Source organism: Triturus cristatus, chromosome 4_2 (genome assembly GCF_964204655.1).
Source record: "Triturus cristatus chromosome 4_2, aTriCri1.1, whole genome shotgun sequence".
In the NCBI taxonomy this organism is placed as follows: domain Eukaryota; kingdom Metazoa; phylum Chordata; class Amphibia; order Caudata; family Salamandridae; genus Triturus; species Triturus cristatus.
The window spans coordinates 674636828-674659124 of record NC_140586.1 but is presented as its reverse complement, the minus strand read 5'-3'; the positions used below and the strand labels follow the sequence as shown (position 1 = coordinate 674659124).

General features: G+C 47.7%; 1 protein-coding gene across 2 annotated transcripts in view; it reads left to right on the top strand.

Moving 5' to 3' along the window:
* The window catches only part of FGGY (FGGY carbohydrate kinase domain containing), a 2161252-nt gene that overhangs the window by 1169097 nt on the left and 969858 nt on the right, over window positions 1–22297 (top strand). For both annotated transcript variants that reach the window (XM_085602490.1, XM_085602489.1), the window contains one exon: window positions 5792–5899. In XM_085602490.1, coding sequence (XP_085458616.1) covers window positions 5792–5899 — 108 coding nt within the window. The remainder of the gene's footprint in view (window positions 1–5791; window positions 5900–22297) is intronic.

Genomic DNA, 22297 nt, shown 5'->3' with positions numbered 1-22297 from the left:
ATGATTTTTCAATTCTTAAAAAAACAACCAGTTTAGATATTTGGATTCGTGAAATACCATGGTAAATATTTTGTTTTGATGCAACTACTTTTTTAGTTTGTGTCTGAAAGTCCCACTAGGAATCTTAAATACCATTCATGTTTTTGCTCTTTTTACCTCATTATCTTTTTGTAAAATTTAGCTTTTTTTGTTGTTTTTATTTGCACCCAAATAAACTTTTGCTTACTGAAAGTAGCCACCTAATTTACATCTGTATATACAGTCTGAAACTGGCCTCTAGGTAAGAAGACCTGACTGTACAGCTTATTTTATGTAATGTAGTGGGGGTCTGAAGTCCACAAGTGTCCTCTCATATGCTGCCTCCTTTTAAATTTTGAATTGCTTTGCCATCCAAGTTAAGAATGAAACTTATTTAGAATTTATGATATGTACTTGCTTGCTTTCAATTTATTAACCTATTATATGCATTTGCTTGCTTGCCATTTTTTGACATCTATTTACCATGTGCTACCGCAGTGTATTATTAATTATTTGTAACATATCCTTGCAGTTATTACTTTATGTTTTTCTTGAAAACAAAGTTTTTTTAAACCAAGTATGAAACTTATTTAGAGTGGTGTCTTCACCTATGTGTTTTTTTAAGGTTTGCTACTAGGGTTCAGGTGTTATCATTATTGATTAGGACGTGTACATTTAGCATTTCAAAAAACACTTTGAGGGCTCATTAAGAATTCCCTCTATACTTAATCCACACAATGGGCCGGACTAGCCTATTGTTCACCAGACGTTTAAGTGGGATGGCAGGGTGGGCACCATTTTCACTGCCGGTGGGGGGGTCTGGTGTGTTATACCCATGCCTGATGATAAAAAACAGGCAGATGATTGGTCAAGTGAAGAGAAAAATCAGAAAGGTAAACTCGCCCTGCAGCACCAGGATGGAAATACTTCAGCCATCATGGATGAATTGATGAGAAATTATTTCTGATTTCCACAGGCTTATTTTGACAATTAATTTAATAGGCCAAATCCACAATAAAGTGCCTGCCACAGTAACTTAGATTTTTTCTAAGTTCTATTAAGTGAATAAACACCAACACTATCTCATTGTGAACACCATCTAATCCTTGAAGAATAGCTCAACCAGAACACTAGCCACTGCTGCCCTATCCTACTTCTAACCATTAGCCCAGCTGCTAGTATTGCCTGGCATCCCAATCCTAACCCCACACCATCCCCAAAGAATATATAGAAATATCTCCCTCTCTCTCTACTAGCCTTGCCTACCCAGTAATACTCACAAACCAGTCTACGCCTCTGACTCTACCCTGGTATCGCTATACTACACCTCTCTTATTCCCAAGTAATGCATCACACACATTCACGTACCTTTATTCTATCCTTCACTACTCTAGGTTAAGTAACTGCCTATTTTCAAAAGTGAATTTGCCCTTACAGTCTAATGCTACCTCGACCCCATCGCTAAATAATCTACAGCTATTCCACATATAAAATTAATACTAATGATAACTCTCAAAACTAAGGCTTTAGGAACTTGTTCTTGTCAGGTGTGACAGAGTGTGAGAGGAAGCTGGCTCCATGTGCTGATCTGTGCCATGGCCTTACAGAAGACACCTGCTGTGAGGTTTAAGAAAACACGAAAGTTAAGGGCGGTGGTTATTTGGTGGTGGCATGGGTGGGAAGAGCAAGAATCCTCCGCCATTCTGACTCATTCTGAATATTGTTCATGCACCAGAGCAGAACCACTTGTTTCTCAGTCGGTTGTCTTGCAAAGTTTTGCATGGTTTTGGCAATAATGCTCAACACCCTGCAGTTCCCCAGGTCTGATTTAGTGCCCATGCCTCTGCTACACTGAGCTGCATGCCACTCCTGACATGTATGTATTTGGTGTGACACTGTAGAATGTGCTTACTGTCACTGCAGTGCAGTGTCACCAGATTCCTCAGCGAGTCACGTATGTCAGTAAAGTATGTAGAAATGCCCCTGGTTTAACACTGAACTGCAGTATCAGAAGCCCCATGTCCCCCAGCCTTTTCATAATGTATGTCAGGTTCTGGGTGGTGTTATTAGAAAGTTCGCAGAAGGACTGACTGAAGGAGAGCTGTTGTGAGGGAAGTGGATGTGATGGGTAGAGTTGCAACAAAGGTAGTGGTGTGATTTGTAATACAGGTGGGTGGGACAGTTGTAGACAATATGGTGACAACATCTGTCAACAGTGCCCCAAAGGTGGTTGTTGATGGAGTACTAGATGGTAGAGTGACACCGTTCTTCTTGTCATTGCACATATTAGTGTTAGAGCATGACTAGTGAAGGGTTGCTCATCATCATCCTCTGGCTTGTGCCCACCAATGTTAAGGCGATTCTATATTATTTAAATGTAAACATAATATATTAGAGTTGTGTTTACTTAATAAATGTTTTCACAAGGTGATGTTCAGTGAGCTGCAAATTATTGTTGTCCTCTCCATTAGCTGACCACAGATAAGGATTTATTCAGGTAGCAGTAGAAATAAATGGACAGTAATTGGGCAGGGGATCAAAGGCCACCCATGTGTAAGCCACCTTAACAAACTAAGTGCCTTATTTCAAGTTTGGCAGACAGAATACTTGATCATAGACGTGATAGAAGTCCCATCCGCTATATTACAAGTGCATTACAGCTTATTGCAGTTGTAAAAGGACAGACAGAATATCTGCCATGGTTTTATGGGGTATCCCATCAATAATTTTTTTAAAAAGACCCTGAGATTACACGTGTGAGGTATATACAATATCCTATAGAGCAGTACATATGTCACAACCCTCTAAATTAATTTTTTGTTCTGATCACATACAGTGTTGATAGAAAATAGAAAGCCTGCAGCCACAACATCGTGTTAGTAGGCAGGGTTGACCTCTAAGTACACATGCAAGGTGTGGACCAAGAGGAATGTTTCTGGCCTTAGCCCTTTTGTACCCACAGCCTGGCCTGGGTCACATGACTGGGTGTAACTGGCAGTTAGACTTTGTAAATTCCTCCCAGGCAGTCACACAATAGAGGGATTAGGAGTGCCTGAGTGGGCCATTTGCTGTCAGGTTGTGGACGGAGCTGAGCGTAGCCCCACTTATACCTGAATAGCTTATGCTCTGCCTTCACACAACGGGCCTAACGACCCTGCATTGTCACTTTAGCCAGCTTGAAACCAGGGGAGGTAGGAAATTCCATGCACTTCAAAGTCACTGTCTAGGTCTTTTCTCACCTTCCAGAACCAGGGCACCAGAGTTTAAAAGAAGGGCCTCAAACACCAACTATTCAGTACATTTCTGGACCTGTGGATACTCTGCCAGGAAGAAGGACTGCTGTGCTGCTACAAGGACTGCCACTCTGATGGACGCCTGCTCTATAGGAACTGCTGCATGCTGCGCTGACCTGCTGCCTGCTGCCCTCTTGCATGGGGAAGAAGAACTGGATCTGTAACTTCATCTTGACCCCAGAATAATTTGAAAGGCTAGTCTGCTGGCCTCCTGATCTAATCCTCAGGAACATAAATGTCTCCCCAGCAGCTCTTGGACCCGTCTTCAACAACTTCTTGTTCCCCAAGTGGTGCCTTTCAGGTCCTGGACCCTTGGTGTGGCTCACATGCTCTTTAAATCAAGCTCTTGGGCTCTTCGCGACCAGCCCTGTTTGCCCAGATCTGTGGCACTTGCACAGAAATTTAGCACGCGCCACTGCCAGACCGTCTCTTCCCACAACAAACATTGATCACCCACAGTAGACCACTAAAGTGAAGAACTAGCCTGTCCATCCATGACGCCTCGCCTGCCTTCGCACCACACCAATCATCACCCGTGATGCTCTTCTAGCGACCCTCTCCAACACAAATGGAACTCTTGGCACAAAACTTGAGAAGGCAAAACTTCAGTGGGAATGATCTGGGACTGTATCCGACCCGTGTTCCTTCGTGGTCAGTCTGAACTTTTGACTTTGACCCGGTCCAACGCGACCAGATTGCTGCATTTGGTGCTTTCTGCTTTTAGGCGCTATTTTAAAGTTTAAAAATTCATAACTCTGGTTCTACTGCATGGATTATTATCATTTTGGTCTTGTTTTATTTATAAAATGTTGCTCTCTTTTTCCTAACGTGGATCTTTTTGTGTGGTGGTTTCACTACTTTACTGTTTGAAATGTTGCACAAATACTTTAGGCATTGCCTCTAAGTTAAGCCTGAAGTCTCTGTGCCGAGCTATCAGGGGGATGAGCACAGGTTAATTTGGAGTTTGCTTGTGGCTTACCCTGACTAGGATTGTGGTTGCTGCTTGACTAGGGCTCACACCACAGTCAACCAGTAACCCAGTTTCTAACATGAGCATAGAACAACAAAAAAAGAACAATTGCTCCTCCTCCTGGGTGCTGCAGTATGTGTCAGTAGCGAATAAGAATCTGAGGTTCCAGATGGTGGATTGCGTAATACCAAATGAGTTCTGTCTCTCCAATCAATGGCCTTTGGCCCCCTCCCTCCCTTTCTCCAGAGCCTTTCCCGGTTCATAAAATGTATTCTTCAAAGGTACGACCTAAAGTGTGGTCGCTGGATGCTTCACTCTCATTCCTCAGACTGTTTCTACCTTTGTTCCCATATTTGTACATGTTTTTGAGGGCAGCCCCTCACACTGTAGATAGATTCCTGCACCTGCCTACACCACTCCATATTGGATATCCATTCCCATACAGTTGGAGTGTCTGCACTGCCCCACCATCTTACAATGTCTCATATCGCTACTGCTAGGGCTTTTTTGCAATGGGCCAGCGTGTATCTATCTACAGTAATTTCCCCCCTGATCCCAAGTAAAACCAATTTGGGGTTTAACATCAGGACATCGTCCACGACCTGTGATATTCAACTCTGTACACTAGATCAAAATTTCAGTAGTCTGGGGCACTCCCACGAGGTATGCGAGAGGGTGCCCTGCTGGGCAGACTTCCATCGACAGCAGTCCAAATCAATTGCTCCCATCGCATACAGGCATATTTGAGTGTAGCAGGCCATTTGTAGTAACTTCAACTGACCCGCCGGAAACCCGACCGGATGGCCACATCCCTGGGTACTGACATGCTGCCCTGCATTCTTCATTTTCCAACCTGCCCAGACCTGATTCCCATTTCACTCTCAAAACCTTTAGGGAGGGTAAATTATGTATTTTCTGTATGTTATGTGATTCTAATGTTTTGGTCAACTTTATGCATACGCTGTATTTCTGCATGTTATGTTACCATGCCCTGAATTACTGGGTGTGGAAAGATCTCATGCAATCATCCCGTGTGAGCATCCCATCATCCAATTTCAGTTCAGCAGGACCAGGAAAAAACACATAATCACATCTTCTGGGCAATGATTTAAGATGCAGATTTAAAATTAATGGTTGCATATTTACTAATTTTGGGATTTCTTGTGTTGATTTTTCAAAAGGGCAAGGTTCTAAAGAAGCATTTGTATACAATCTACACATTGGTACCTGCCACTTACCACTATTTACATACACTGACAAATCGCTTTATTTTTCTTTGTTGCAGGATATCTCTGCTCTGACCGACAATTGTACAGTGTACCTTTGCAATATGTGAATTTATTAAATGTAGTGTCAGTATTGAAATGGTTTAAAAGTGCAAAAAAGAAAACCTTTGAAGCTTGTGCATAATAATGCTACCTATACTTATTCTGCATTTGGTCTATGACTGATCTCGTTGCACAAAAGCTTGGAATATAACACACATCAATTTACTGTTCATTTTTCCTAGATTAGTGACTCACCTGTTTTTGTTCCTGGCATCTGGGGACCATATTATTCAGCCATGCTTCCAGGATTCTGGCTAAATGAGGGAGGCCAAAGTGCCACAGGAAAACTGGTAAGCCTCTCTTAAAGCTTTATTTACAAGAATGTGTGTACACAACATATCCTGATTTCAGGGAAACAAGGTAAAATGAAAAGCTGGCGGTAAGCAAATGTCTGTACTTGTGCTGTTAACAAAAAATTCTGCGCCAGCTTCTATTGTTCATGTTGGACCTGGCCCTTTTGGCCGGATGGTCCCTAGACTTTTCGCCTTCCACCTGTACTTTTTCTGACCTGTTGTTGGCTATTCTATGACTCTGGGCCCTTTACCACTGCTGTTCAGTGCTAAAGTGCATATGCTCTCCCTATGTAAAATGTATATGTTGGTTGGATTCCATGATTGGCTTATTTGGTTTACTGTCAGACCCCAGTAAAGTGCACCAGGAGTGCCAGGGCTTGTAAATACAAATGCTGCTGGTGGGCTTGCAGCACTGGTTGTGCCACCCACAGAAGCGGCCTGGTAAAATGTATCTAAGGTCTGCCATTGCAGAACCTGCGTGCAGTCTGGTACTGTCATGTTGACTGGGCAAGTGCACCCACTTGCCAGTCCCTAAACCTTCCCTTAACTTCATATCAGTCACCCTTATGGTAGGCCCAAGGGCGGGGTGCATTGTAAGCATAAGGTAGGGCAAGCCCTGATGTGTGTGGCATGTCCTAATAGTGAATTACAGCCATTTTCGTTTTTCACTATTGTAAGGCTACCTGTTCTCCATAGGCCAGAATGGGCTGTTAGAATTGTTACATTCTATGATCCTAACAGACCCAGGGAACATGGTAGAAATTCGAGTTTAGTATGCCTGAACTCAGAATAATAAAATACATCTTTTAGTAAAGTTTATTTTAATATTCTGTGTTTGCAAATACCACTTTTAGAAAGTTGGTATTTGCTTGCTTGACCATTTCAGCCCGCCTCTGCTGTGATGTGTATCTGCCTGTCTGGTTGTGTGAGTGACAGGGCTGGGGAAATAGGAAGATTGGCAGTCAGATGGGGGGGAGGAGTACACCTGGGCTCTGAATAGGGCTGTGCTCTGCTACCACAATGCTGGCTCCACCTCCTGCGGAGCGGCTGATGTCTCTGCCCTGCACCCTGAATAGAAAGGCAGAGTCATGTCAACAGAGTGCTCAAGAACTGGTTTGGACTGGGCAAAGGCCCCTCAACCCCAGAGGAACAAAGGAATTAGGGGTATAAGTATTGGGACCCTGCTCCCAAGAAATTAGATCAGATCCTGCTGAAACAAGAAGAACCTCTGCCAGAAGAGAAGGAACTGGGAAAGCTGTAGGAGGAGTAACTATCCCTGACCTGGGGGATTGGCCTGCAGTGGTTGCCTTGCTGCTGAAGGAGAGGAGAAAATACTACAAAGACTTTTTTTTCAACTTGTGCTTAAAGATCTCCAAGGGCTTGAACTGAGCTTGCCCCCTGAACTAAGTCCCAGGACCAGTGGACTTCACCCCCAGCTCCCCAAAGTCTTTTGGAAGTGCCTGCTGCTGTTGTTGGGCCTTCTGAGGGACTGAGTGTCGCAAGGAGCTGGAAGCGCGACGCAAGGGAGAGAAGCGTGCCGCCGTCGGAGCCGCTGTCGTCGCATCTCGCAGAGAGTGTCGCCGCTGCAGCATCGCATCGAGCGGAAGCATCTCGCATCATTCCAGAAGTGTCTCGCAACGCCGAAGAAGCGTGTCGCCATCGCAGCCATCGTAGCTGTCGCATTGCACCGCATCGAGAGAAGAGTCTTGCATCGAGGAGGAAGCGTGTCGCCATTGCAGCAATCGTAGTTATAGCATTGCACCGCATCCAGAAAAGCGCCTCGCATCCACGGAGACGCGTGCCACCGTCGGAGCCGCTGTCGACGCATCTCGCAGAAGGGGTGTCGCCGCTGCAGCATCGCATCGAGCGGAAGCGTCTCGCAACGTCGGAGAAGAGTGCCACTGCCAAGGCCGCTGTCGTCGCATCTCGTCAAGGGTGACGCCGCTGTAGCTGACGCATTGAGTCGAGTCTTCTCGCAACATCGGAGAAGCGTAACGCATCTGGAAGATCCCGTCTTTATTTCTTTTGCACCAAGAACTTCAACGCATCTGCATAGCTGCAACACTTTCGTTGCCCTGCGTGTCGCATCTAAGGTACATTGACTTAAAGTGTCGCATTTAAGAACTTAAGAGAAACTAAGCAATCTTCTACCAACTAAGCAACCGTATTGTGTATTTTTAATCGTTTAATGGTCTTGTGATAATCCTATATAAAGATTCCTTATTTTTAATATAAATACCTGTGTGGTGTCCGTTTGTAGTGTTGTCACTTGGTTACTGTATGTGTTCCCAAATGCTTAACCTATAACGCTCTGTGATAAGCCTTGTCTACTCGCGCCAAGCTACCTAGAGGGTGAGCAAGGGGTTGTTTTAGTAGTGTAACCCCTCATCCTGACTAGAGGAAAGGTTCCCTGCTTGTCCCAAGTACCTACCTGTGCCAACCAGAGAACCCGGATTCTAACAGTTCATGATTAGTTTCTACTCCTACTGACTATTGGGTTTACACCTTGCTAATTCCTCACATTATTTTTAGTCTCCAACTATCTGCAAAGTACGTTATCCATATTTCATAATGTGCACATCTTGTCCTGCTTTTCTTATGCTGTCTTACACAATTTACAAGCAAATTTATAGAATCTTACCCACCCAGTCTCTTGGAATGAGCACAGTTTTTGATGTCGATCACAAAGTACTCCTTCATCCTAATGGTTACCTTTATTTGAGCCAATGACTCCCAGAATGCCTTGCACAAGAACATTTGGAAGAGATGGACAATCTGAGCTACCGCCACCTAATTAACAATTTGCCCTCCATGATACTTCCCACAGCCGTGACTTCTCACAAGTTCCAAAACGGAATGTCATCAAAACCAACGTGAACACAGTTTGTTTGATGATAATGTTATGTGTCAGAGGCCTTGATAGATGTTAATATAGCCTGTGTTTGTGCACTGAATGTATTTGAGTGCTGATTTATTTAATGAAAATAAATTGAGCCTGAATTGAATGCCTCTTTTAAAAAAGTGTACTATACTTCTGTTGAAGTGGCTTTCCTAGCTTTATTTTTGTGCAATCTGACAGAATTTGTCTGTGCTAAATTGTTTTGGATTTTCTGTTGGACACATCGTATTAGCCAGAGAAGGATTGTTCCATTGTCTACTGAAGTGTTCTCAGTGCCTGAAAGTTTTCTTGCAGGATTGACCTTGTCTGAGGTCCGTGTTTGTGCAATTAAAGAGACACAGGAACTCTGGCAGCCACGTGCTTAGTAATTGACTACTTAAAGCATTGTTTTCAGTCCAGTGATAAATGGTATTTTAGTATGTTTAGTGTTCACTTTTAGCTTATGTTTAATTGTTTGTTATTATTGTTATAATTGTTAATTTGAAGAAGCTTAGCACATAATAGATTCTGATTCATAATAAAGTACTAACATTTGCATGTGTACTTATTTTGGGGATTCAGGGTGGCATCGATTGGCTGTTTTACAAGACCGTTTGAAATAATTCCACCAAAAGTGTGTTTAACTGTGTGGCCCTCCAGAAATCCTCCATTCAAATGGAGACATCCGTATTCTATCATGATTCTAAGGAGGCAGACTCGTTGCCAATGTTTTCTTAAATTAATGGTAACCTGGGTCATAATTTCACATTCATGTGAAAGCATTTCTGGAAATGCAGCTGTTTCTGAAAGCAGAGCTCCTCATGCATCAAGCAGACTCTACATTATAGATTGTTTTGTTTTTGTACAGTCACCTTTATTGTACCTTAATGCTACATATCTGACTGCAGTTGCTTAAATATGGACACGTGCAATCCATTCCTACACAACAGTGTTGCTGATTTTCCTCATAGATAAGATATGATTATCTTAAAATGTAACTGTTAGAATCCGGGTTCTCTGGTTGGCACAGGTAGGTACTTGTGACAAGCAGGGAACCTTTCCTCTAGTCAGGGTAAGGGGTTACACTACTAAAACAACCCCTTGCTCACCCTCTAGGTAGCTTGGCGCGAGCAGACACGGCTTATCTCAGAGCGTTATAGGTTAAGCATTTGTGAACACATACAGTAACCAAGTGACAACACCACAAATGGACACCACACAGGTAGTTATATTAAAAATAAGGAATCTTATATAGGATTATCACAAGACCATTAAACGATTAAAAATACACAATACGGTTGCTTAGTTGGTAGAAGATTGCTTAGTTTCTCTTAAGTTCTTAAATGCGACACTTTAAGTCAATGTACCTTAGATGCGACACGCAGGGCAACGAAAGTGTTGCAGCGATACAGATGCGTTGAAGTTCTTGGTGCAAAAGAAATAAAGACGGGATCTTTCAGATGCATTACGCTTCTCCAATGTTGCGAGAAGGCTCGACTCGATGCGTCAGCTACAGCGGCGTCACCCTTGACGAGATGCGACGACAGCGGCCTTGGTAGCGGCACTCTTCTCCGACGTTGCGAGACGCTTCCGCTCGATGCGATGCTGCAGCGGCGACACCCCTTCTGTGAGATGCGACGACAGCGGCACGCTTCTCCGTGGATGCGAGGTGCTTTTCTGGTTGCGGTGCAATGCGACAACTACGATGGCTGCGATGGCAACAAGCTTCCTACTCGATGCGAGACTCTTCTCTCGATGCGGTGCAATGCGACAGCTACGATGGCTGCGATGGCGACACGCTTCTTCGGCGTTGCGAGACACTTCCGGAATGATGCGAGACGCTTCCGCTCGATGCGATGCTGCAGCGGCGCACTCTCTGCGAGATGCGACGACAGCGGCTCCGACGGCGGCACGCTTCTCTCCCTTGCGTCGCGCTTCCAGCTCCTTGCGACGCGCAGTCCCTCAGAAGGCCCAACAACAGCAGCAGGCACTTCCAAAAGACTCTGGGGAGCTGGGGGTGAAGTCCACTGGTCCTGGGACTTCGTACAGGGGGCAAGCTCAGTTCAAGCCCTTGGAGATCTTTTTAGCACAAGTTGAAATAAAAGTCTTTGTAGTCTTTTCTCCTCTCCTTCAGCAGCAAGGCAACCACTGCAGGCCAATCCCCCAGGTCAGGGACAGTTACTCCTCCTACAGCTTGCTCAGTTCCTTCTCTTCTGGCAGAGGTTCTTCTTGTTTCAGCAGGATCTGATCTAATTTCTTGGGAGCAGGGTCCCAATACTTATACCCCTAATTCCTTTGTTCCTCTGGGGTTGAGGGGCCTTTGCCCAGTCCAAACCAGTTCTTGAGCACTCTGTTGACATGACTCTGTCTTTCTATTCAGGGTGCAGGGCAGAGACATCAGCCACTCCGCAGGAGGTGGAGCCAGCATTGTGGTAGCAGAGCACAACCCTATTCAGAGCCCAGGTGTACTCCTCCCACCCATCTGACTGCCAATCTTCCTATTCACCACCAGGCTGCCTAGCCCTGCCCCTCTGGGTTTCCCCAGCCCTGTCACTCACACAACCAGACAGGCAGATACACATCATAGCAGAGGCGGGCTGAAATGGTCAGGCAAGCAAATACCAACTTTCTAAAAGTGGTATTTGCAAACACAGAATATTAAAATAAACTTTACTAAAAGATGTATTTTATTATTCTGAGTTCAGGCATACTAAACTCGAATTTCTACCATGTTCCCTGGGTCTGTTAGGATCATAGGATGTAACAATTCTAACAGCCCATTCTGGCCTATGGAGAACAGGTAGCCTTACAATAGTGAAAAACGAAAATGGCTGTAATTATTTATTTATTTATTTTGACATTTGTAAAGCGCGAAACGAAGGCCCGTGGGCATCTCGGCGCTAAGTAACTGCAATGTTTAGCCAGAAGGGAACTGGGAGGTCAGTGATTAAAAAGCCAGGTTTTGAGATTTTTTCGGAAGGACCAGAGGGACATGCTGGTCTTGATGAAGTGAGGCAGTGTGTTCCACAGTTTTGGAGCAGCCACCAGAAATCTTCTGTCACCCCAGTTAACAGATTTGGTTCGGGGGATCACCAGATCCAGGGAGCTGGAAGAGCGCAGTGCTCTGGATGGACAATAGGGGATAAGGTTCTGAGTGAAGAACGCTGGGACAGCGTTGTGTAAAGCCTTGTATACCAAGCACAAGGTTTTGAACATGATCCTCTTCCTCACCGGAAGCCAATGGAGTTGTTTCATGGTAGGTAGAACCGGATGGAATTTGGGGATTCGCCCTAGGAGCCTGGCGGCCGCGTTCTGTATGGACTGCATTTTTGTTAACACTCTCTCCTGGGCCCCTAGAAACAAAGCGTTACAATAATCTAGGGTGGAAAGCACCAGGGAGCTTACCAGCGTTTTCGCCATGTTTTCAGGTAAGAAGGGCAGAATTTTTTTGATGAGCCTCAGTTTATAAAAGGCTGAAGAGGATATTTGATTGGCGTGTGGTAGGAAATTCAGACGGTTGTCAAACATAACTCCCAGGTTTCTTACTTTATCCACCGGAACTGGGGGCTGGCCCATAGATGACGGCCACCAGCGGGAGGACCACTCCGGAGAGAGATTGCCGAAGATTACAACCTCCGATTTGTCGGAGTTTAACTTCAGACAATTGTGCGACATCCAGTTCCCGATGGCCGACATGCCCTGATTGAACATGTCGGCTTTCTGAAGGCCGTCATTTTTGACGGCTAGGACCAGTTGAGTGTCATCAGCGTATGAAGTAAGGCTCATCCCATGTGCCCTGATGACATTGGCAAGGTCCGACACATAGATGTTAAATAGTGTCGGACTAAGGGATGAGCCTTGGGGAACTCCACAAGGTAGTGACAGAGGGGAGGATTCAAAAGGTCCCACTGTGACGACCTGGGTCCTGTTGGCCAGGAAGGAGGCAAGAAGATTTTTGGCGTTACCTTGGATGCCTATGCTCTCGACACGGTCGACCAAGATGGTATGGTCGACCGTGTCGAAAGCCGCCGACAGGTCTAGTAATATCAAGACGGCGGTACCTCCCGCATCCCGGATAAGTCTGATGTCGTCCGCCGCTTTCACCAAGGCCGTCTCGGTACCGTGGAAGCGACGGAAGCCAAACTGTGATTCATCTAGGCATTTGTTATCCTCGATGAAGGAAGAGAGTTGGGCATTCATGATTTTTTCCACAATTTTTGCTAAAAGTGGGAGACTGGCGATGGGGCGGTAGCTTTTGGGTTCATCTTTATCAAGGGTAGATTTTTTGAGCAACGGTTTTATAAGGGTTTTCTTTAGTGTCTCGGGATAGATGCCAGTGCTAAACATGGAGTTACAGATATTGGTTATGGAGGGTAGAACTGTATCCATAATAGGTCTCAGGACCTTCAAGGGACAAGGGTCGAGGGCCGATCCTGATTTAATGGTGGATACCGTTGTTAGCACCTGCGGGCACGTGACCTCGCTGAACTGCGAGAGAATAGGTCCTTCAAGTTGAGTAGATGGGCTGTGGGAGAGAGTGACGTTATTGGTGAAGACCCTGTAAATGTCGTCCACTTTACTGAAGAAGAACCTAGATAAAGCGTCGCAAAGGGTTTGAGACAGGGGAGGTGTGAGATCCACGGAGAAACCCGCCAATTGTTTGGTGGTCTCGTATAGACATTTATTAGAGTTTTGTGCTGTTTCAATTTTGTTGCAATAATACTTTTTTTTTGCATCCAAGATAAGATGTTTGTATTTTGCTACTGATTCTTTGTATAGGAGTTTGGCTTCGGGTGTGTAGTCCTTCCGCCAATGTCTCTCTCTATTTCTGCACTGTTGTTTTTGGGTACGCAGTTCCTCTGAGTACCATGGGGCCGAGGGGGTCGATCTGTTGCGTGACCGTTGTTTAAGTGGGACCAGATCTTTTGCTGCTGTGCTCACCCAGTTGTAAAATTGGGACGTAGCATTATTGGGGTCCGGAGATAACGTGGGGAGGGTATCTTTAAGCAAAGTTTCCAGCCTGTGTACATCTAAGTCATCCCATGCCAGGTAGGGGGGACAGGAGTTAGGGTGGGGCTTGTTGGCCTGGGGGTCGCCCACTGGAAGTGAAGCCAGAATGAGATGGTGATCCGACCAAATTAAAGGGAGTATTTCTGTAAGTTTGAGGCCCGAGGCATTAGAAAAAATGCCGTCTAGTGTGTGCCCTCCTTCATGCGTAGGGGAATGGACCAAGGGGGATAGACCAAAAGTGGACATGTCAGCTAAAAACGTGGCTGTGTCAGGATTGTTGGGCACATCAAAATGGAAATTAAAATCACCTAGAATGGTGAAGGAGTTCTCCAGTGCGGATGTTTCTAGGAAGGATCTATGAGCCCCCAGGAAGTCACACCTGGGTCCCGGTGGTCGATAAAGAAGGATCCCTTTGAAGGTGTAGGAAGGGGTCAGTTTTATTGCGAATTCTAAGGCTTCGCAAGAAGTCTGAGGAATTAGCGTGTGCCTTACAATGTAGGTGTCTCGGGCAATGATAGCAATGCCGCCACCTTTTTTCTCGGTTTGCCTGTCCAGCCTATAAATGGCAAACCCAGCAGGAACGGCTATGACAAGATCCGGATCAGATGCTTGGCCCATCCAAGTTTCCGTCATGAACAGGATATCTATTTTGTGGTCCTGTATCAGTTCATGGATGTCCTGGCTGTGTTTGCTAAGTGAACGGACGTTTGTGAGCGCAATGGTGTAAGATTTCGTCAGATGGTGCTTACCAGTCTGAGAAGATTTGCAAATGACCGGTAAAATGGCGTGACAGCCAGGGCAGTATGCTGCATGCTTTGTAAGCAGGGCATTAGGATGGAATATGCAGCATGAATGACTGGTCGGGGGGCGAAAAGCCTGTAGCTGAGCGGCTGAATAACTGATACGGGGGGTAGGATGGAACAGACCAAGGGGGGTGGCCCTGGGCCCGGGCCAGGCGCGGACGGGCGCAGACGGGCTTGCCTTTGGCGCGCCTTCGGCGCGCCGCCGGCGCGCCCGCTGCGCCCACCCGCTGCGCGGTCGGGCGGCTCTGTTGTTAATATACATAGCGGGGCGGGCAGGAGGAGGGTGGGAGGGGCGCCGAGCAAACCGGGCAGCCTTCCCAACACAAGATGGCGCCCAAAGTCAAGCTAATAGCTCCCCAGCGCGTGAACAGCGTCGCTGAGGTAAGAAATGAACCGGAGCCTCTGCGAATTAGTCTCGCCTGGGTGGGGGGGCGGGAATATAAAACAGCGCCTGATTAAAATAATTACAAAGGTTAAAACGAGTATAGCAGTCAGTCGTTTTTCAAATACATCCAAAAACACAGAGCAAACCTCCGGCTTCCGCCTCAGAGGGAAAACATTGTCAGGACAGGCCACACACATCAGGGCTTGTCCTACCTTATGCTTACAATGCACTCTGCCCTTGGGCCTACCATAGGGGTGACTAATATGAAGTAAAGGGAAAGTTTAGGCACTGTGAAGTGGGTGCACTTGCCCAGTCAGCATGACAGTACCAGACTGAACGCAGGCTCTGCAATGGCAGACCCTAGATACATTTTACCAGGCCGCTTCTGTGGGTGGCACAACCAGTGCTGTAAGCCCACTAGCAGCATTTGCATTTACAAGCCCTGGGCACTCCTGGTGCACTTTACTGGGGTCTGACAGTAAACCAAATAAACCAATCATGGAATCCAACCAACATATACATTTTACATAGGGAGAGCATATGCACTTTAGCACTGAACAGCAGTGGTTAAGTGCCCAGAGTCATAGAATAGCCAACAACAGGTCAGAAAAAGTACAGGTGGAAGGCGAAAAGTCTAGGTGTTAAATGGTAGCGGCAGTCGTAGTCGATAACCTTTCAAGTATTGCCCGGCGGTAATCGCCTCTTATACCATTCGATGCTAAACCAACAAAGAGGCAGGCGCCGGAGACTGGAAGGCAGGAAACAAAATTTTATTCCGTCGGAGTGGAACACATCAGATCAGACAGCGAGGTATTGTCACGAGGTGCTCTCTCTGCATCTCTGAGGCCTGGCCTCTTATACACAGGTTTATGACTTTATTGCAGGTTTATCATACATGGCACATTCTTGAGATCGCTTTGATACATGAAAGAACATCCTCAGAATCCCCACTTCAAGCTTGTTCTCACACATATCTACAGTGGAAGTCCCCACCCCACCCACAGTAGGAGATGGCTATCACACAGCTGGACATTCCGCCAATTCCCGGGGGTGTGTGCGACCGGTCGGGTCTCAGGGGGTGGGGGGGCCTTGATCTACTGTAATCCCTTTGATGTGGGGTGTTTCCCTTACAGTAGGGGCAATAAACTGCATCCGCAGGGCTAGGTGATGGCCTGGGATCGGTTCGGACAATGGGGCGCAGAGGAAGGGGGTTATCAAAGAGATGCATGACCATGTATGGGATGTCGGTCAGGTGTGGGATGTGGTTCCATGGCAGGGTCGCGCAGAAGGAGAGGGTTTATGGCCCGCGTATGAGAGAGCGGGGGTGGCCGGCGCGCGGGGGAATGCTTGCAGCGCCAGGGGGACGCGCTGGCGATCGGCAATGAGCAGGGAGAGACCAGGGTGCCTAAAATGGCTGCCGTGCGCTTTCCTGTGTGTCGCGCTGGGGAGAGACAAGATGGCGCAGATGATGTTCAGTTCGCAAGCTAAATTTCCACAGTCCTCCCTTTTAACATATCTCGCCAGCTTGTTTAGTTCGGATCTATCCCCATAATACTACGAACTTCCACCTCATACAAAGCTTTCATTCGCTCCGCTTCAAAGTTCAAAGTCTTAGGGCAGATGCAGTTCATAAAAAGCGAACATAAAGGTGGCAGACACTGAATCCCCAAGCAACATCCACATAGTATCACAATTGGTATTAGGATAAATGAAAACAGCCTCCATCCCCAACTTCTAATAGTGTACCAAACCCAACTTCCCAGTGACCATTCTTCTTGCTCCTGATGAACCTCTGCGGAAAGTCTGTGGAGGTGTTCAATTGCTTTGTAGACTGAGGGTGAGTTATCCGGTACGTAGGTACAACAGCTGGACCCAATGATGCGGCATGCTCCTCCGCGGTTCTGAAGAGCCACCAGGCGGACCGCCTGAAGCTCGGCGGGGTTGTTGGCGAGGATGCCAGCCGTAATGTTCATCGCCGTTTCGACTGCCTGAGTTAAGTGGCGGATGGCACGGCTGTTTGCCATTGGACCCCAGAGTGGAACAAGTCCTTTTACTGCGTCCATGAACTGTGCTCCGGTAGAGTCGGCTTGCACAATGTCTTTGGCACGTTTCTGTCGGTGATGGTTTGCTGGAGCCACATATGTCGGAGGAAGGACAAAAGCGATGTAGCAGGTGCCTCCCCAGCCTTTCGGAAGCCAGGTGTAGGCCTTAGTACCACAGACGAAGTACATATTTGGGGAGGCAACAAAGGAGGGTGGATCAACTGAGTCCAATGTTCGGGTGATGAGGCAGGAGCTGTGGCCCACCAGCTGCGCCCCCAGGCCTTCGAGGCACACAAGTCCAGTGATGTTGATGACGGATAGGGCCACTGTTAGGGTGGCGGCCGTTCGTTTCCGGAGGTAAGAGAAGGTGGGTCTGGCTGGGTTGTTAAACACCTGCATTTCAACTCGTTCTTTGGCAGGGATGTCCATGTGAAAGGAAGTGTTTGATCTCAGAGGACAGAAGGGGGCAGAAGTTTTTCCAGTTTTGTTCAGCCAGAACCCATGGTAGAAGTGTGACACAGTTTTGCCGGAAGGGGCATTGTCCTTGTAGCTTTCCTGCAGGAGGATTAGCCAGGCGAGGCAGGAACCATGGACCGAAAAAGGTGAAGGGATGAAAGGGATAGAGTGTCCAGTGGCATGTGGTAGCAATCCACAGATCCAGCAATTAGTGGCATTGGAGGCAAGATTGTGTTGGTTGAGCAACTGCACAAAAGAGTTATTCCCGAACTCCTTGCGCCTTTCTCGGAGTTGGGGTGAAAGTGAGATCAGATGGTGTTCTTTCATGGTGGTAGGTGGAACGGTGGTCAGCAATGTCTTATGGGCGGGTGCGCTCTCCTCCATGATCCAGAAGGTGACCATGAGGAGAAGGCAAAAGAGAAAGGTAATGAAAAGTGCAATAGTCTTTGAGCTGTGCATTTTGTCAGTCTTTGGGATTTTGTAGTGGATCTTTGGGCGTCCGGTTGCTTCCATCATCTTCATGTCGGATGCTTCCTTCACCTTCAAGGGACTCGGTAGCGGGCAGAACCACAGACTTTGTTTAGTGTCTCTCCTGGTGGCCTTTGAGGTGGCTAGGCAACCGCTCTGAGATTTCAACTTAGTTTGTGGTCTGCTTAGCCGAAGTTCCCTCCTTTCGTCGTAGGTTATACCCTTCTTTGGATGGCACAGTGGGATCGGGATATTTCGTTAATTCAAGTGTCTCTGTATCCGGGCAGTGGCTCAGGGATGGTCGGTCTTTGTCCAGAAGTTCCTCTTGGGCGGTGGTGTTGTCCGTGGTCGTCAGGGTCGATAATACCTTCTTGCAGTGGTGTGCATGCAGCCAATTGCGCTTCCCCTCCACTCGAAGAGCTGTTCGGGTGGTGATCAGGACTTGCAGAGGGCCCGTCCACCGGGGCTCCAGACTCTTGGTGCGCTGGAAGTTACGCACTAAGACAAAGTCACCCGGTTGGATGTCGTGCCCGGGGCCCCTGGAAACGTCGGGAATGGCTTGCAGCACCTGCTGATGGATAACAGACAACGTTTTAGTTAGGTTGTACAAATAGTCAGACATGAGGACGTCCGGGACGTCGTGGATGGATGTTGGTTTCGGTGCAGTCCAAAGGTTCATGGGCCGCCCGAAGACGACCTCGTAGGGGGTTAAGTGGTGTTTGGTGGGGGTGGAACGCATTGATAGCAATGCTAGCGGGAGAGCGTCTGGGCATTTCAGTCCTGTGGTGGCAACTATTTTTGCTATCTTAAGCTTCAATGTGGCATTATGTCGCTCAACCAAGCCTGCAGATTGGGGATGGAAGACCGCATGGAACTTCTGTTTTACACCCAGCCCCTTTAAGATGAGTTGGATAACCTCGGCTACAAAGTGGGGGCCGTTGTCGCTCCACAAAATTCGACAAAGGCCGTACCGGGGGAAGAATTCTTTCAGTAGTACTTTTGCGGTAGTCATAGCGGTGTTGTCGCGGGTTGGGTAGGCTTCCACCCACTTGCTGAAGGCGCACACAACGACAAGTACGTACTTCAAACCTTGGTACCTTTCTAACTGGACGTAGTCCATTTGTAGGACTTCAAAGGGATGATTGAGAACCCCAAACCCTCCCCGGGGTACAGCAGTTCCTTTCCCAGGGTTGTGTTGGAGGCAGACCAGGCATTGTTGGACCAGACGTTTGGCTGAGTCTGAGATTTTGTCGTTGTGCCAGACTTTGGAGATGAGTTTGATCATGGGAGCAGACCCTATGTGTGCGGGGGAGTGTGCCATGGTCAGCATGGGGATCAATTATGAGTCTGGTAGCAACCATTTGTTCGAGTCTTTAGTTCGGCAGAAACCGTCATCGTCCTTCAATCCCACCCGTGCCCATTCAGTTAATTCGTGTGGTGAGCTGGCTAATTGGATGTCCCTAATCGTTTCCCTAGCATCCTTCCATTTCTCAGTTTGTGACCTGGTTACGTACATACGGGTCGTGGACCTATTCTCGGCTGTGGTTCGGGCAGTAATGTCAGCTAGTGCATTTCCCTGTCCTGTAATGTCTGTCACTTTCTTGTGTGCCTGGCATTTGATCACAGCCAGCCGTGTGGGGAGGAGGACTGCTTCGGTCAGGGCAGAGACTAGATCTCCATGCAGGATGGGTGTGCCATGGGAAGTCAAGAATCCCCTCTCCTTCCAAAGGAGCCCAAAGTGGTGAACTACCCCGAAGGCGTATTGGCTGTCTGTGTAAATGTTTGCGGTTGTCCCTGCTGCCAGGATGCATGCTCGTGTGAGAGCAATCAGTTCAGCCGCCTGTGCGGATCGCTGTGTGATGCGGGCTGTCTCAACAACTGTTCGGGCTGTGGTGACTGCATAGGCAGCTGAAGTGGTGCCATCGGGGAGCTTGATGCATGAGCCATCCACCCATAGTTCTCCGTCAGGGTCCGGGAAGGCAGTATCTTGAAGGTCAACCCTACTCTTGGTCTGTTCGTCGGTGAGAGTCATGCAGTCATGTAAAGGGGGCGCATTGGGGTCAGTGTCAGGGAGAGGTAGTAGAGTGGCTGGATTCAGAGTGGTGCATCGTTTCAATGTGATGTGGGGTGCAAGCAGGGTCAGTTCATAGCCAGTCAGTCGTGCGCTAGTCAGGTGTTGAGTCTTGGTCTGGTTCAGGAGGGTGTCAACCGCATGGGGTACCAATACAGTGAGGGGGTTCGAGAGCATGATCCCCTCACTTTGCCGGATAGAGACAGCAGCGGCGGCTACTGCTCGAAGGCAGGTGGGCAAAGCTCTGGCTACAGGGTCAAGAGTGGCAGAGAAGTAGGCACAAGGGCGTTGTTTAGGACCTATGGACTGGGTTAGGACAGACAACGCGCATCCCTCCCTTTCGTGGGTGTAGAGGGAGAAAGGTTTAGTGTAGTCTGGGGTTCCTAGGACTGGGGCCGAGCAGAGGGCGTCTCGTAATTCTTTGAAGGAGGATTGGCATTCTCGTGTCCAGGGGAGGGGGAAGGGGACATCTTTAGCCAACAGGGAAAGCAGATGTTTTACAATAAGACTGAAGTTTGGCAACCACTGTCGACAAAAGGAGGTGAGGCCTACTAGAGACCGCACTTGCTTCTGAGTTTTGGGAACAGGGGTTTCTAGGATGGTCTGAATTCGGTCAGGGGTGAGTTTCCTCCCGTCCTTGGATAGGAGGTGGCCTAGGTATGTCACTTGGGGTTGGCAGAACTGTAACTTCTTCCTGGAGACCTTGTGACCGTTCTCCGCGAGGAAGTGGAGGAGGTGAATGGTGGCTGTGACAGCAAGTGGGGTGGTGTCGGCCGCCAAAAGAATGTCGTCGACGTACTGTATTAACACCACTCCATCGGGTAATTGGACTGCATCTAGTTGTCTCTTGAGGGCTTGGCTATAAATGCTGGGACTCTCAGTGTAGCCTTGGGGTGCCCTACAGAATCTGTACGACCGGGCTTTTAAAGTGAAGCCGAACAGGTAGCGGCTGTCTGGGTGGATGGGGATGGAGAAGAATGCGTTCTTGAGATCAATAACAGTAAAGGTGGTGGCAGTGGACGGAATTAGGGTGAGGATGGTGGTGATGTCTGAGACCACGGGGTACTGAGGTATGACTACTTTGTTAACTTCTCGTAAGTCAACAATGAAGCAGTATGCTTTCTCATCTCCCTCGCCTTGCTTCTTTACAATGGGTAGGATAGGGCTGTTGCAAACATTACTGACTACTTCTTCTACTACTCCTGCATTGACTAGGGACTGGATGATCTCCACCAATGCCTTCTCACCTTCGGGCGATATTCGATACTGTGGAAGCTTTGGTAGCACTGCGTCCGGTCGGACGGTTATGTGTACTGGGTCGATCACCATGCGCCCTACATCTGAGTCGGTTTTAGCCCATAGATGTGAGGGTAACGTGTTGAGTAGGGACAGGTCAGCATCAGTTATAGAGAGCATACGTCGTGTGTAACAAGGTCTGAACAGATCTGGGTTATCGTGCAGGATGACTCGAACTCCGTCTGGGGAACATCTGATGGTAGCTCTGAAATGTTTTAGCAAATCGAGTCCCATAATAGCATCGGGGGTGTTGGAGGAGAGCAGAAAGGTCGTGTCAGTGGCGTTATCTTCTAAGTCAAAGGAGATTGGTGCTGATAAGGGGTTAGTGGAGGGCGTTCCATCGAAGCCTATTGAGGTTACGTGTGAGCCAGACAAGGGTGCCCTAGGAATCAGTCGTTTAGATAACGCACTACGTGTTGCCCCAGTATCTACCAGGAATGGAGACTTTGTGCCCAAGACCTTAGCAGTGACGTAAGGACCTTGCTGGTCAACACGGAGTTCTACTGGATCCCTCCCTTGCCCCTGGCGGTCCTATGCGAAGTCATGGGTGCTTTCGTAGTCGGACTGCTGACACTGGTTTTGTCGGGGGCGATCAAAGGTGTTTGGTCTGCCTGGCCTGTCGTTGATGGCGTCGTTCGTGTATCCTCGTCCCTGTCCTCTATTTCTGGGGTCATATGCTATGTCTCTGGGGTCCCTATTTTTGTTCATTTCCAGAAGGACCGGGCACTGGGATTTCCAGTGTCCGAACCCTCTACTGAACGCACATTGGTTCCCATCTAAATCTCTCCGTCCGTTGTAGGGTGCAGGTGTATGGTCTCTAGGGGGTAGCTTTCTAGAGGCGGTTGGTTGGTAATTCCCTTTTGGGGGCTCCCTTCCTATGGTCACCCCTTGCAACTGTGCTATCATTACCCTCTCCTTCAGTTCCTTTTTCTTCCTCTCGGACGCCCTATCGTTCTCATTCTTTTGGTTTTCGTAGTATTGGGCCA